Source organism: Cupressus sempervirens, chromosome 9 (genome assembly GCF_028749045.1).
Source record: "Cupressus sempervirens isolate cs-2001-9-10 chromosome 9, ASM2874904v1, whole genome shotgun sequence".
In the NCBI taxonomy this organism is placed as follows: Eukaryota; Viridiplantae; Streptophyta; class Pinopsida; order Cupressales; family Cupressaceae; genus Cupressus; species Cupressus sempervirens.
The window spans coordinates 515037843-515054051 of record NC_143126.1 but is presented as its reverse complement, the minus strand read 5'-3'; the positions used below and the strand labels follow the sequence as shown (position 1 = coordinate 515054051).

Sequence of the window (16209 nt, the reverse complement as noted above, 5' to 3'; positions counted from 1 at the left end):
GCCTTACTTGACTCAAGTTCTTTAGTCAATTTACTGTATCTTGAACTCGTATCCCTCTTTCAAATCTTCACAGAAATTTATTCGCAATGGAAAAGGGCAAATCGTATTGATTCAGTTACTATGGGCACGTAACCGAGCAAGGTAACTAAGAAAAGGTTTTCGCAGAGAATAGATAGAAGACAGATATCAGTGTCCCAAATACGAAAAGACCCAACGTATTTAAAGATTCAGAATTGTCTTTACGGCTTCCAGCCGTTACAAGAATTATATTCAAATTCTTTGATTTCGATCATCTTTGAAAGAACCAAAGGAAAGAGGGAAAAAGAAAGAAGAAAAAAAAAAAAGAAAGATGAAGAGTTTGTTTAATAATATCATTTTATATTATTATATTATTTTGATTAAATTTATAAGTACATATATGCAAGGTGGCATTATTGGATTAATAATTTCTAATGTAATGGTGCCACTTTGTATTTATTTATTTATGAACTTAATCAAAAGAGTAAAAATAATATTTAGTGATATTATTAATTGATAAATTTAATAAAGGTAATAACTTTGCTCATTTTATTATTTATATTGTTTTTTTTTAATTTTTAGCTCATGTGGTTCCACTATGAAATTTATTGTGAAGTCCTGATAGCTTAGCCAAGATAATTTTTAGGTCAAACCTGTTATTTTCTGATGACTGAATCTCATAATCATCCCATTCCAATGACCTCGTTTCGTAATGCTTCCCCTCTTTCTCCGGTCTTCAACTTGCAACCTTTAAAACAACATTCTCGCCAAAACATCAAATCATGATTCATAATTTGTTAAATAAAATTGTTAGGAAATTTCATCATAAGTACTAACTAATTCATTATAAATGTACAACGGCTAAATTTAACTGTCTTCATTTCACATGAACACAATTGCTAGATTTAACTAACTCAATTTCATATGATATTTAGATCGATTTAACGACAAAAGATAATTGCTTCAATTTCACATGAACATGAATAAATAAAACGACGATTATAACTAACATGATAAAAAAACGACTATTATTAACTAATTTCACTTGAACATGAAAAATTATTTTGGTTTAATGGCTATATTTAGCTTTAAAAATTTTAGGGCAAAAATTGGGATGTAACACACCCACCCCCTTAGGTTTTTCATCATCCACGATGAAATAATATCAAATTGTTTTTAAGGTTTTAAAAAAAATTTTAAAAAAAAAATATTCGGTTTCGAGTCTCTGAAAAATTGAAAATAGATAGGGATATTTCTGAAAAATATCATGATAGTCTTCCCATGTAGTATTATCCTCTGAATATTGGTCCCGCTAGACCTTGCACTGAGTTACCTCTCGATTTCGTAAGCGCAGCTTACGTCCCTCTAGTATTCTAAGTGGTTTTACCTCTACCACTCCTGGCTCTCGCACCTGCAATAGTTTCCAATCAATCATGTGCTCATGGTGACTAAAAAACTTTTTAAGATAAGACACGTGGAAGACGTTATGCATCTTGGCAAGGGCTGGAGATAAAGCAATCCTGTAGGCCACTGGGTTCAAAACTTTGAAAGGTCCTACATATCTGGGGGTGAATTTAGCATTCTTGCCGAATTTAATAGTACTTTTCTAAGGCTTAACCCTTAATAACACCTTGTTCCCTACTGTAAATTCTCTAGGCATTCTTTTCGCATCAGCATAACTCTTTTGCCCGTCATTAGCTTCCTTCAACCTCTGGCGGATTTGAAGTACTTATTCTTCCATCTCTCGAAGCATTTCCGGTCCAACAATGACCCTATCCTCTAATCAATTCCAGCTTACTGGGATTCTGCATTTACGGCCATATAAGGCTTCAAAAGGTGCCATTTTAATCGAAAATTGGTATGAGTTATTGTATGCAAATTCAACCAAAGGCAAGTACGTTTCCCATTGATACTACCGATCCATCCAATAAACCCTTAGAAGGTCCTCTAATACCTGATTCACTCGCTTTGTCTGACCATCTGTTTCAGGATGATAAGCTGAACTTATATTCAATTTAGTACCCAAAGCTGAAAATAGTGTCTGCCAAAATCTGGAAGTTATTCTTGCATCTCGATCTGAAATAATTTTCTCTGGAATCCCGTGTAATCTGAAAATTTCTTTTATGAACTTATGGGCTATCTCAGGTGCTCCATCGGATAAATTCCCTGGAATAAAATGTGCAACCTTAGTCAATCTATCAAACACGACCAAAATAGTGTTATGTCAATTCCGAGTCATAGGTAACCCCTGTACAAAGTCCATGGATATTACTTGCCATTTCCATTCAGGTACCTCATTTGGGTGCAAAAGTCTTGTTGGGTATCGGTGTTTCGCTTTCACTTTCTGACATTCTAAACAACTTGCTACAAACTCAATATCTCTCTTTTCATTCCTTTTCAAAAGTATAAAGGTTTTATGTTAACATTTTCGTTACTCCTAGATGTCTTGAATATGGAGCTGAATGATACTCCCCTAGAATTAATCTTCGTAACTCAGGATGATTCCGTACATAAATCCGGTGGCGATATCTCAACAATCCATCTTCCTCTAAGTTAAAATCTGAATACTTGGGGTCCTGTGGATCTCTAATAAGTGCCAAATTGATTTCTGCATAAAAATCATCATGCTCCAAATGCTGTAAAATCTGATCCCTTAATTGAAATTTTACCTTAGTTATTGCTGAAATATGCCTTCTTTGACTTAAGGCATCAGCCACCTTGTTTTCTTTCCCCTTAATGTAGCTTATGTCAAATTCATAATCTGCTAAGAACTCTAACCATCTCCTTTGTCTAGCATTTAGATTTTGTTGAGTTAAAATATATTTTAGGCTTTGATGATCAGATTGGAGTTCAAAGGGTTTTCCAATTAAATAATGTCTCCACATTTGTAAAGCGTGAACTATGGCTGCTAACTCTAGATCATGTGGTGCATAGTTTGGTTCATAATTTTTCAATTTCCTAGACTCATAGGCAATGACTTGTCCTCCTTGCATTAACACGACCCCTAATCCTTCACCTGAAGCATCAGTGATTACCACAAATGGTTTGTGCGGATTGGGTACCCTTAAAATAGGTGCAATAGTCAGTTTTTCTTTCAGATACTCAAACGTTGATTGACATTTTTCTGTCCAAACAAATTTCTTTCCCTGCTTTTGGAGTGATGTGATTGGATAAGCTATTCTTGAGAAGTTCCTGACAAATTTCCTATAAAATCCAACTAACCCCATGAAACTCCTGACTTCAGATACGTTTCTGGGTATGGGCCATTCTTTAATTGCTTTGATCTTAAATGGATCTACTGCTATGCCTTGTGCTGAAATTATATGCCCTAGATACTGAATTTTTTTCTGGTAAAAGGCACACTTTGATAATTTCTCATATAATTTATGTTCTCTAAGTCTTTGTAATACTATCTCTAAATGTCTTTGATGTTCTTCATTTTTAGAATATATAAGAATATCATCTATAAATAGCAACACAAATTTGTCCAGGCAATCATAAAATACACTATTCATTAAGTTCACGAAGGCTGCAGGGGCATTTGTTAATCCAAACGGTAGCACTGTAAACTCATAGTGCCCGTATCTAGTCTTGAAAGCAGTTTTGTTTATATCCTCATCTTTAATTCGCAGTTGATGATAGCCTGATCTTAGATCAATTTTTGAGAGCATAGTCGCACCTTTCATTTGGTCAAAGAGATCATCTATTCTGGGTAACAGGTACCAATTTTTGATGGTGACCTTATTAAGCATATGATAATCTATACATAACCTCATGGTTCCATCCTTCTTTCTTACGAATAACACAGGGGCTCCCCATGGTGAGACACTGGGTCGAATCATTTTCTTATCCAACATATTCTGCAGTTGAATCTGCAATTTCATAAGTTCCGTGGTGGTCATCCTGTACGGGGCTCTGGATATAGGCTCTGCCCCTGGTACTAAGTCTATGGTAAAATCAAAAATCCGGGAAGGGGTTAATCCAAGAAGTTCCTCAAGGAATTCATCTTGATAATTCTTCAGATAGGGATATTTTTCTTCAAAAGATTCCTTCAGTTTTTGTTTAATTTCCCCATCTTCGTAAATATAATCATCCTCGTATGTGGTTTCCCTTGTATCTTCAACTCTTACTGCGAATATCTCACAGCGTTTTCTTCCATACCTCTTAAGTTGCATTGCTGAAATCTGTTGGGCTCTAATTTCATGTTTGGTCCCTGAAATACTTGCAAGTCTACCTTGATCATCCACACAATTGACCGTTTTGGCAAGGCAATCTACCTTAGCCTTGTGTTCGCTGAGCCAATTTATTCCAATGATAATGTCATAAGATCCTAATGGTGCTACGTATAAATTCAATTCTGTGGAAAAGTTTGGAAAATCAACCTGAGCTTCGAATAGGCATTGCTCTACCCTGGCCCTTGTTTGATTTGCATATTCAACTGTCCACGGTTTTGCCATAAAACTAGATCTTTTTGGAAATTTACTTAATAGTTTAGGTGAAATAAAACATTATGTTGCTCCAGTATCAATAAGAATAGTCACAGGGTTACCATAAATCTTGCCCGGTGTTTCGATGGGACCTATTTGTTGTTCTACTTGTCTGTTATCCAAGGCTGCGTGAATTCTTTGTTGAAAAACCTGTTGTTGCTGCGGCAAGGATGGGCGTTGTTGCTGATTGAGGTTAGGGCACTGTCTCTTAAAGTGGTTTCTTTTACAAATATAACAACCTTCCGGTGGTTCTCTTCTCTCATTATTCCTATCATTTTTGTTTACATGAAAATTTCCTTGATTATCTCTGGCTCCGCTGCTTTTATTTTCTGGTTTGTTGTTCCTAAAGTCCTTAAACTGTTTCCTTGGTGGTCCAGATTCAGCACCTTCTGAATTCCAATTGGTCTTTCTCTTGTTGTTCCGAATAGAATCATCCTTTTTAACCTTATGCTCTTGTCAAACAGCTTTTTCCAAAGCTTCTTCCATGGTTCGAGGTGTGAGGACATCTACGGCTCCCCCAATCCTGTTATTCAATCCCATGATAAACTTCCTTACTTTTAGATTGGTATCTTGTTGGTAGGGTGGTACGTACTTAAGCAGCCTAGTAAAATTCTCTCAGTATCTATGAACTAACAAATTTGCTTGTTTCAAGTTCCGAAATTGCATGAGTCTGATCGTAAAAAGTTTGAGGCAGCCACCGCATCTTAAATATGTCTACAAACTTTTCCCATGTAATGTCAATTGATCTAATGTTCAGTTCCACCTTCGTGTTTCCCCACCAAGTTGCTGCTTCTCTGGTGAATTGGTATATACCCCAAACTGCCTTAGAGCTCTCTGAAAAGTTTTGGATCTCGAAATATTGTTCCATCTCTGTCAACCATGCTTCGGCTTCCTTTCCAGAATCATTATCAGAGAACTTAGGGGGTTTAATTTTCTTAATATCAGCTGATAAGTCGGCCACAATTTCTTTTTTCTTTTTTTTATCAGTTTGTTTAAGGGAGTGGGTCTTATTATGTTCTGAGACTTCAGTCTCAGCTCTGGGTGTTTCTTGCATTTTCTCGTGATGTTGCCCCATCTGGGCTGCCATCTCACTCATTCTTCTATCCATAGCTTCTAGTTTCAGTTGTGTTTCTTGTAGAATTTGAAGTAACAACTCGTTAGAGGTTTGATGGTTCTCTCGAACCATCTCTCAGTTTTCCACATTCTTCTTGTTACTCATGTTGTAGTCCAAGTCTTTCACCTGTTAGTTTACATAATTAAGTTTATAGTTTAGTTTTTGTTGCTCAACTAAGCAAAAGAAAGTTTAATTCCCATTGTTTATCAAGATCATTTTTCAAAACAATATTTATTTTCATTGCCCAACTAAGCAGATCAACAATCATACCCATTGCTCGAAAAAGCAAGTTTGCAAAATCATATCCATTGCTCGACAAAGCAAGTTTGCAAAAACATATCCATTGCTCGACAAAGCAATTTTTTTTTAAATTACAAAATTTATATCCATTGCTCAACAAAGCAAAATTTTAATTACAAAATTTTTTATCCATTGTTTGACAAAGCAAAATTTTTAATTACAAAATTTATATCCATTGCTCGACAAAGCAATCCTTTATTTACAAAATTCCTCTAATGAGGTTGTCTACATCCATAGAATATGTTTATTTTTGTTTTTTTCTCTGGTACATGTCTTGTACCATCCATGACCTATGAAAATGAAGGAGGGAATTGTTCTGTTGAGCGTTCCAATTCTGAATTAGTTTGTTCCTGTACTCTCCCTTCTTGCCAGGGGTCCATCGAATCTTTTCCTTCTTCATTCGTTGTATGGCTTGGTTCAATGTTTCATCATCTCGAGGCTCAGAACAGCAAGAATAGTCATACTTAGTCATATTCTTGATGAGGTAAGGAAATATAGGATGTCGTGTTTTCTTGCGGGGCGTTCTATGTACTAGCATCCTGTATTCATTTTTTTTAAAACTTTATTAGATTTCAGGAATGTGATGTGCCCTAGGTTCAGTGTTGAACCTAGCGCTCTGATACCATATGTAACAACTAGATTTTCTACAACACTTAACTAAATTGTATTTCATTCTCACATGAAAATGGATTTCAAAATAAAACTTCTTAACGAGAATATAAGTCTACATTACTTTTCTTTTTCGAACAAATTTTTCATAAACTGTTAATTGGACATAATCAGTTGAAAATAAGATCTAAACTAATTAATGAAAATGAAATGATATTATAATTCATATACTCATGATTAACTAGCTAGATTTTTAAGATAACAACTAACTTTTCTGAAAAAGAAACTTACAGCTGAGAAAAAAAGAATATTAACTTTAAAGTTTTAAATAGAACATACTGATTTAGTGAGAGACTTTTGAAATTGGTTGTCCTAGCTCTGACTTTGGTGAGAGGAGAAGCATTAACATAGGCTTAACCTCCCAACTACGGACCTTTTTACTTATCCCCACAAGTTCTAAGTTAATAGAACGGCCCTCCCTACCTCGAGGTCGGTTTGGGACGTTCATTGATCCAATCATCGGAGTATTCAGGTGGGTTGAGGTCCCAACAGTTATTCGGAAGAATAACTGAAGCATCAGGACAACAACGCGATCAATTTGTTATGGCAAGTCTACCTAAATACCACCCTGGCCAAGGATTTTCAGATGGGTTTATAACCCGATCTCCACCACTCGGCTTGACAACTAATTTCAAAAGTGGAATTACATGAGCTTTTAAATTTATCTATATAGTAATGGTTACTGATTCTTTTCTTGTTTTCTTTTTAACAGGTTCATCTACACCTCCACACCATTATCAGGCTATCATGCCGGTGTATCTTTGGTGCCTGAACCATTAACCTTTATTAGTATAACATGTACTTATTCAAAAGGTTCTAGTTCTATAACCTATGTATTTTCCTTAGTACTCAGATATGTATATTTTTCCTTATTGTTAAACATATATAGCTGAAGAAAACATTTTCAAGAAAATCTGCATGCTTAACAGGTACAGAGTTATGATATGATAATCTTATAAAATTTCATAATTGTGGCAGATGGTTTCTACTGAAAGGTAATAAAGATTACTTCATACTGTATTACTTCACAATCGACCTTCCTCATATCGTTTTTATACAACAGACAAAAAATATAGTCTTAAGGGCATAAACAAGTATTTCAGTTTATAGGAAAAAAACATGATTAATACTATGAAGAAGAACTTGTGACTATGATTCAAGCCGACTCAGAAAGTTAAAAACTACGTATGAGATATGAAGAAGATTTTTAAATAAATACCGCCTTACATGACTCAAGTTCTTCAGTCGATTTACTGTATCTTGAACTCGTATCCCTCTTTCAAATCTTCACAGAAATTGATTCGCAATGGAAAAGGGAAAATCATATTGATTCAGTTACTGTGGGCACATAATCGAGCAAGGTAACTAAGAAATGGTTTTCGCAGAGAATAGATGGAAGGCGGATATCAATGTCCCAAATATGACAAGACCCAACGTATTTAAAGATTCAAAATTGTCTTTACAGCTTCTAGCCGTTATAAGAATTATATTCAAATTCTTTGATTTCGATCATCTTTGAAAGAACAAAAGGAAAGAGGGAAAAAGAAAGAATTAAAAAACGAAAGAAAGATGAAGAGTTTGTTTAATAATATCATTTTATATTATTATATTATTTTGATTAGATTTATAAGTACATATATGCAAGGTGGCATCATTGGATTAATAATTTCTAATGTAATGGTGCCACTTTGTATTTATTTATTTATGAATTTAATCAAAAGAGTAAAAATAATATTTAGTGATATTATTAATTGATAAATTTAATAAAGGTAATAACTTTGCTTATTTTATTATTTATATTATTTTTTTAATTTTTAGCTCATGCGGTTCCACTGAAATTTATTGTCAAGTCCTGATAACTTAGCCAAGACAATTTTTAGGTGAAACCTGTTATTTTCTAATGACTGAATTTTATGATCATCCCATTCCGATGACCTCATTTTCTAATGCTTCCCCTCTTTCTCCGGTCTTCAACCTGCAACCTTTAAAACAACATTCTCACCAAAACATCAAGTCATGATTCATAATTTGTTAAATAAAATCGTTAGAAAATTTCATCATAAGTACTAACTGATTCATCATAAATGTACAACAGCTAAATTTAACGGTCTTCATTTCACGTGAACACAACGGCTAGATTTAACTGACTCAATTTCATATGATATTTAGATCGATGCAACGGCTAAAGATAACTGCTTCAATTTCACATGAACATGAATAAATAAAACAACGGCTATAACTACCATGATAAAATGACTATTATGAACTAATTTCACTTGAACATGAAATTTTTTTTTGGTTTAACGGCTATATTTAGCTTAAAAAAATTTAGGGCAAAAATTGGGATGTAATAGGCATAGATCATTGACACGCAGCGACTTATGGAAGAAACTCTCAAGAAGTTGGCGGAGAACAAAATATCTGGAGAACAAAATGGTCACAGCACAGACTCGGTGCCGGGGAATCAATCCCTCAACCAACACGCTTCCAACCTTCCATGCTAACTTTTCCACCACAAATGGAGGCACAACACAGAGGGAGACAACCAACTTTCAAAGAGATGAGAGAAGACTAGAAGAATGCAAACCTTGAAGAAGATATATCCTACAAAGATTATGCAGATCTAAGAATGAGATATTCAAGAGGCGGAAATAGAGGATACTTTAACAATGATCTCAAGAGAAAGTTGAGTAAGGTAAATCTGTCACCATTTGATGGATCGGGTTCCATATCAGCGCAAGCATGGGTTATGAAAGCCGATACCTACTTCCAGCTGAATCCTATGCCAGAAGAAGCAATCAAATTTGTTGCGTTACACTTGGAGGGAGTTGTGCACAAATGGTGGCACCACGGCACCATCACATTAAGGCATGATCAAATAAAGACTTGTGTGGAATTCACGGAGAGATTGATAGAACGATTTGATGGTAAAGATTCGGAGCTCAATTTCAAAGATTTGGTGCAACTGAGACAAACTAGATCGGTAGATTAGTTCATTGCAGAATTTCAAAAAAACTCTGTTTTGGTCACGGACATTTCTGAAAGAAGGCAGGTAGTGCTCTTCATGGACAAACTGACTGAACCTCTAAAAAGTTGAGTGAAGGGATTCAATCCGGCTACTCTGTTGGAAGCAATCAGTAAAGCACGATGTATGGCATCGTCGTCGGCATCATTCTCATCCTCTTGAAGTTACTCACATCCTAAACCTCCGACACCCAAGAAGCAGTTGTTGGATGAAGCTACCAAACAAGAACTCCAAAGGAAGAAATTGTGTTTCAACTACAAGGGACCTTGGGAGCTAGGTCACCGATGCCTCGGAAAGGGGAAGATCCATTACATTGAGGTCGTGTCCGATGATGAGGACGAACAGGAAGAAATGCCGGCTGAAGATAACCAACCCCACCATGACACCAACATCAATCTGAACCGTACGGAGAGAATTGTCACTTTGGTACAGCGTGGAGGAGCCATTGCTTTGGCTAGCAGCCCGAGGTGCACAATTTTTCGTGTACGGGGTACCCTTCAAGGACAAAGGGTTATGTTGATGTTGGATAGCGGCACTACTCTAAATTTCATCAACTCATCCCTAATAGGACAGAGAAGTCTCCCTACGAAGGTGCACGCAGGCTTTCAAGTCTAGGTAGCCGGAGGGACTTTCCTATCCTGCACACACCTTGTTCCTCAATTGAGCATCACAATGGCGAATCACACGGTGACTGAGGACTTCTTCATAGTGGACTTGGCTGACATGGAAGTTATTCTTGCCATACAGTGGATGGAGACCCTTGATGAATACACTCAGAGTTTCAAATGGATGGACTTCACTTTTGTGGTTGACAGGAAGAAAGTTGTCCTCCAAGGAATGGCAAATGAAGGTCCAAAGGAAGTTTCTGCGCATCGGATGGAGGCAATCTTTTGATACGATCATGTTGTGTGGGCTTCGCATTGTTTTATCTCGGCGGAACCTATAAAAGGGCAAAGAACACCTCCACAGGATGTTGAGCTCCAAGATATTTTAAGTAGACATGAAAAGGTTTTCATGGATATTCCTCCTGGCATACCACCTCACCAAGGGTTTGAACACACTATCAAGTTGGAATCAGGGACAAAGCCGATCATAACCACACCGTACTGCCATCCCAAGAAATTCAAAGATGAGATCGAAAGGACGATTCAGAAATTGCTAGAGAAAGGATAGAGCCGTCCCCGTTCTAGCCCATTTGCGTCATCTATGGTCTTGGTCAAAAAGGACGGGATGATGCACGTGTGTGGACTATCGTGCGTTGAACAAAAAAAAAAAGAACAGATATCCAATTCCAAGGATAGATGAGCTACTAGATGAATTGCATGGTGCGGTCTATTTTTCAAAAATAGATCTCCATTTTGGATACCATTAGATCCGCATGAGGGAAGAAGATGTGGAGAAAATGGCTTTCCATTGTCACTACGGATATTATGAGTTTCTAGTCATGTCGTTCCGATTAACCAATGCACCGGCTACATTTCAATCATGCATGAATTCCATCTTCAGCAAACAATTGCGTAAATATTTATTGGTATTCTTTGTTGATCTTCTTATTTATAGCAGGTCATGGGAAGAGCACCTGAAGCATCTGAATCAAGTTCTAAGTATCATGGAAGAACAGTCCTTGTTCGCCAAGTAGTCCAAATGTGAATTTGGTATGACAGAAATACTATACTTGGGGCATGTCGTCAGTAAATACTGAGTTCAAGTGCACTAGGAGAAGATTCAAGCAATCATCGATTGGCCTCCCCCAAAATCACTCACGGATTTGCGAGGATTATTCGGACTGTGCAGTTACTATAGGAGGTTCGTTAAAGAATTCTCCCAACTTAGTGCACCTTTACTAGATCTGACGAAGAAGGGATCATTCTAGTGGAACGAAAAGGCACAACTCACCTTTGATAAGCTAAAAGTGGCCATGAGCACTTGTCCCGTGTTGGCGCTACCTGACTTCACCCGACTGTACATTTTGGAGTGCGACACATCCAAGGAAGGCATTGGAGCGGTACTGATGCAAGATAGACATCCCATCGCTTATGAGAGCAGGAAGCTTATGCCAATAGAATGCCTATATTCCATCTACGACAAAGAAATGTTGGCCATCGTACATGCACTAACCAAGTTCCGACAGTATTTGGTAGGTGCCAAGTTTGTCGTCTGTACAGATCACAATAGCCTGAGATATTTTCTGGCAACAGAAATGAGTAAGCAAAGTTCAAGCTTTTGATTTTGATATTGAATATGTGAAAGGGAAAAACAATGTGGTTGCAGATGCCTTGTCTCGAAAACCCACCATGTGCTCACTAGACCAGATTTTCACTGACTAGAAGGCGCATCTGTTAGTGGAATATTCCAAAAATACATTTTCCTGTGAAATAATGGATGGCCACACCCATGATGATCGGTACAGAGTGGTGGATGACATCATCTACTATAAAGACTCGATATACCTGGTACCAGAATCCAAATTGAAGTAGAAGATCTTGAAGGAAATGCACGAGTCACCTCTGGCTGGGCATCTAGGTTTCCTCAAAACTTACAGAAGTCTTCGGGAGAGGATTTCATGGAAAGGACTTAAAGGGGACATGTTGTAGTAAGAGAATGTACAGTCTACCAAAAAAACAAGTCCGAACACACTCTTCCTGTTGAGCTGCGACAACCTTTGCCAATTCCCAAACATAAGTGGGAAAGTATATCAATGGACTTCATAACAGGGCTTTCCAAGGTGAACGAAAAGGATTGTATCTTCGTGGTGGTTGAAAATTTGACAAAGTATGCACATTTCTTCGCCATCCCCTCAGACCTATAGGTGGCACAAGTTGTCGATCTATTTTTTAGAGAAGCCTTTCATTTGCATGGATTACCCCAAAACATTGTTAGTGATCGGGATGGACGATTTGTCAGTATATTCTGGACAGAATTGTTTCAGATGGCATGGACAGAATTATCGCCAAGCACGAGTTACCACCCGCAAACGGATGTTCAAACCGAGATTGTGAACAAACGGCTTGAAGGCTACCTTCAGGGCTACGTCTTGGACAGAATTATCGCCAAGCACGAGTTACCACCCGCAAACGGATGTTCAAACCGAGATTGTGAACAAACGGCTTGAAGGCTACCTTCAGGGCTACGTCTCGGCACAACAACGAGCATGGGTAAAATGGATCCATCTGGGGGAATATTGCTACAATACCACGTATCACATGTCTATCAAGATGACACCATTCAAAGCTCTATACAGGTACGAACCCCTCTCCTTCATCGACACAGTTCTGGGTGATAGTCGTGCACCAAGGGCGAGGGACTGGCTTCAGGAAGGACAGGACATACTGAGGGGCTTGAAAAAAGACCCACGGTGCGCACAAAATCAACAAAAGATGTACACCGATAGGCACCAAATAGAGAGGAGTTTCGAAGTGGGGGATCTAGTCTATCTCTGGTTCCAACTGTATTGACAATCTTCATTAAAGGAAACAGAAAAAGAAAAATTGAAGCCACGATTTTATGGCCCCTATCGTGTGGTTCACCGCATTGGTGAGGTAGCATATGAACTAGACCTACCGGAGGGAAGCCGCATTCATAACGTCTTCCATGTTTCTTATTTGAAGAAAGCCATAGGGCAAAACGTCACAGTTGCTACCAACCACACCTACCGTTGGATGACGCAACGTGGGAGGGCGAGCACATTCTCCAGCATTTGGCACTACATTTGCTTGAGGACAAGCAAACTTTGGGACAAGAGGACTGTAATGTCTCTGTTATAAAATAATTTAAACTTTGTAATGGGTCGATTGATTTAATTTATCTCGGTCCCATTTTTATTTTTGTGCTCGAAGTTTGTGTTGCCATCAGCTATCTTTGTACACCCTTGGAATGGTTTCCCGACAATATTTAAGCACGGCTTGTAGGAAGTCTTAGGTATGCTTTGGATTATATTTTTCTATATTGCAAATTCCTATTGGAGTTCTGGAATTGTTCACCATTTCGGAAGTGAAAGATCTTCCCCATTTGGCTCGTGCGGTTTCGATGGGATTCAACCCTCACCCTATTCCGTCTGTGTATCTTTCGGAAAATATTGAAGGAAATTTTCATATTCAAGTCTCTAATGCCATCTGATCTTCTTGTGTTGTGTATGAACAAATTATGCATTCATATTTGTAATTTGTGGTATCCAAGCATTTGGTACGGCTCTCTCTCTACTAGTACAGCTTCCACACTTTCCCACATCTTTCACTTCACCCCATACCTTCATTGATTCCTCCTTCCATTCAACATACGGCCTACTGAACGGCTTTCCTGGCTATCATTCCATACGACTTCCCTCCCAACTATCCTAGATCAGCGTACGGCTTGGAGTTTGCCCCCATGTACGGCACCACTAAACATAGTGTATGGCCCAATAAGAAATCCAACTGTACAGCCATTTGTCCCAGCGTACGGCCAGTCACCGTATGGGCATCCTTGATCCCAGTCACCGTACACCACATTTCCCATACTCACCATACGGACTGCTTCAGCCCACCGTATGGCCATACCAACTACAGCTACCCCTCACTTCTCTACCATACTCCCCTCCAAACTGATCTGTACGGCCACTACAGCTCATTCTTAACCACCGTACGGCTACCCCAGATAGCTTCCTGAACCGTACAGACTTCATTCAAGGGCATATTCACAGCTATTTTCTTGTTGAGAATCTGCTAACCACTCCATTGATAGCCTTGGACATTACAATAGTCACATTTGTAACAAATTGAAAGATTTATATATGTTGATTTTATTTTTAGGGTCTAAATGTGTATGGTGCAATTTTTATCTACTTCTAAGAAACAAAATGATTCATGTTTGTAATGTTATTTTAACCCAATATGTATATCCAGACCAACATCCATGCAATTATAATGCTCCCATGGCTCTATGGCTATACTAACATGTTCTATTTTTCACTTTCACTAGTTTTCTCTTCATGGTAAATCTCAATAATGAATGCATAGTTTTGCCCATTGCTAATCTTGCTACAAAAATTTATAAAATTTGACATTACAAGATCTGAAACACAACCTTAAACTCAGATAACAGTAGGCAGAAACTCAATGTATGTGTTTCTTGTTGCATATAGAAAATCCAAACTCTTTTTGTTATTTATCCCAAGGTTTGAAATGCCCTTTATGAGGAAAATGTGATTATATTTCTACTTATTTGACATAGATATTCCTGTACTTGATGCTTTTGTTCCAGGCACAACCACTCTTCCCTGAACTGCTTCAAGCAGCCTTGGAGCTGCTGATTCAATGCGAGTGCTCATCTGGTACAGGTTGCCCAAATTGTGTTCAGGTTAAAGATAACTGACTCTTGCCTTCTTAATTGTTAATTTCTGCAGTTGATGTTTTGCTTATTTTAGACTCCAAGTATTGTGGCATTTCCATAATATTGGCAATTTTTTAAATCATTACTCTGACAGATGCTTTTTTTATTGAATTTTCTTGCAGAATTTTTCTTGTAGCGAGTACAATGAAGTTCTAGATAAGCAGGCAGCCATTTGTATCCTAAAGGTATCATATTTTGGCTAACTGTCTAGATTCCACACCGAAGAACAAAATTATCACTTGGAAAATGCTGAACGTGAAAGTGATATGAAGGCTTAATGAAAATTAAACTTCATTTGCTACAGAAAATAAAGGCAAGTCTCTTTATTATATAGCTAAAATTAACTATAAATGCAGGCTGTCATTCAAGTGGAGGATTCGTACAGAGAGGGATTGAAGTGATACACCAGAACCTGAGCAACAGACCAATAGATCGCTTTCTCTCATATATATTAATAGACAGCCACTCAGAAAACCTCATAGACACACCTGCCATGGCTAGTTGTATTTCTTTACAGATGTACAACTTCAATTTATGTGGCATCTGCAAGGCTTAATTCCTTTGAAGATTGCAGAAGGAAGTTTCATCCACGAATTGCAATATGATTGATTTAATCAGAACAATGTGATCCTTTACACCATCAGATATGAATCTTAGAGACAGAAATGGCTCCAATTCTTTAATTTATAACAATAAAACATTCTTGATATCATTGCCCAACAGTGTCAGAGCCATTCCAATAAACTTAGCAAGTTTTATGCTTCTTTCAGTTGAGTATATATTGATGTTAAGATAATTATAGTTAAATCATTCCTGTTTGTGGAAGAGGATTCTTTCCAACTATATCTGAAATGTACATTGCAGGAAGCTCCTTACAAGAGCGAAATGTGAACAATCCTAGCCATATAAAAATTTGCTCTTGCATTGATTGTATGTTGATTTTTTCTTTTACAGATGATTTTCACAAGATTACTATATCCATATAACCATGTTACAAAGAGTTTCAAGGGGATGAGAAAGGGATGGTGGCCAGGTTTGCAGTGCAGGAGTGGCAATGAGCTGGGAACAGGCTTTCAGTCCAATAAAATAAAATCTGGATTTAAGAAACTACAAAGGCAATATGTATATATGTGTGTATGTGTACTATATATGTGTGTGTGTGTGTGTATTTATGCATAGTAACATGCATGCATACATGTAAGTGTCAATTAAATTGTATCAGCCAGATT

At 37.4% G+C, this 16209-nt stretch overlaps 1 protein-coding gene across 1 annotated transcript in view; it reads left to right on the top strand.

The window, feature by feature from the left end:
• Nucleotides 1-15913, top strand: part of LOC149539618 (UBQ, helicase-c and DEAD-like helicase domain-containing protein) — a 349808-nt gene extending 333895 nt beyond the window's left edge. Inside the window, exons 25-27 of the mRNA XM_089800846.1 lie at nucleotides 14852-14947; nucleotides 15103-15165; nucleotides 15337-15913. Of these exons, the coding sequence (XP_089656972.1) occupies nucleotides 14852-14947; nucleotides 15103-15165; nucleotides 15337-15381 (204 nt within the window). The 3' untranslated portion in view covers nucleotides 15382-15913. The remainder of the gene's footprint in view (nucleotides 1-14851; nucleotides 14948-15102; nucleotides 15166-15336) is intronic.
• The last annotated feature ends 296 nt before the right edge of the window (nucleotides 15914-16209 follow it).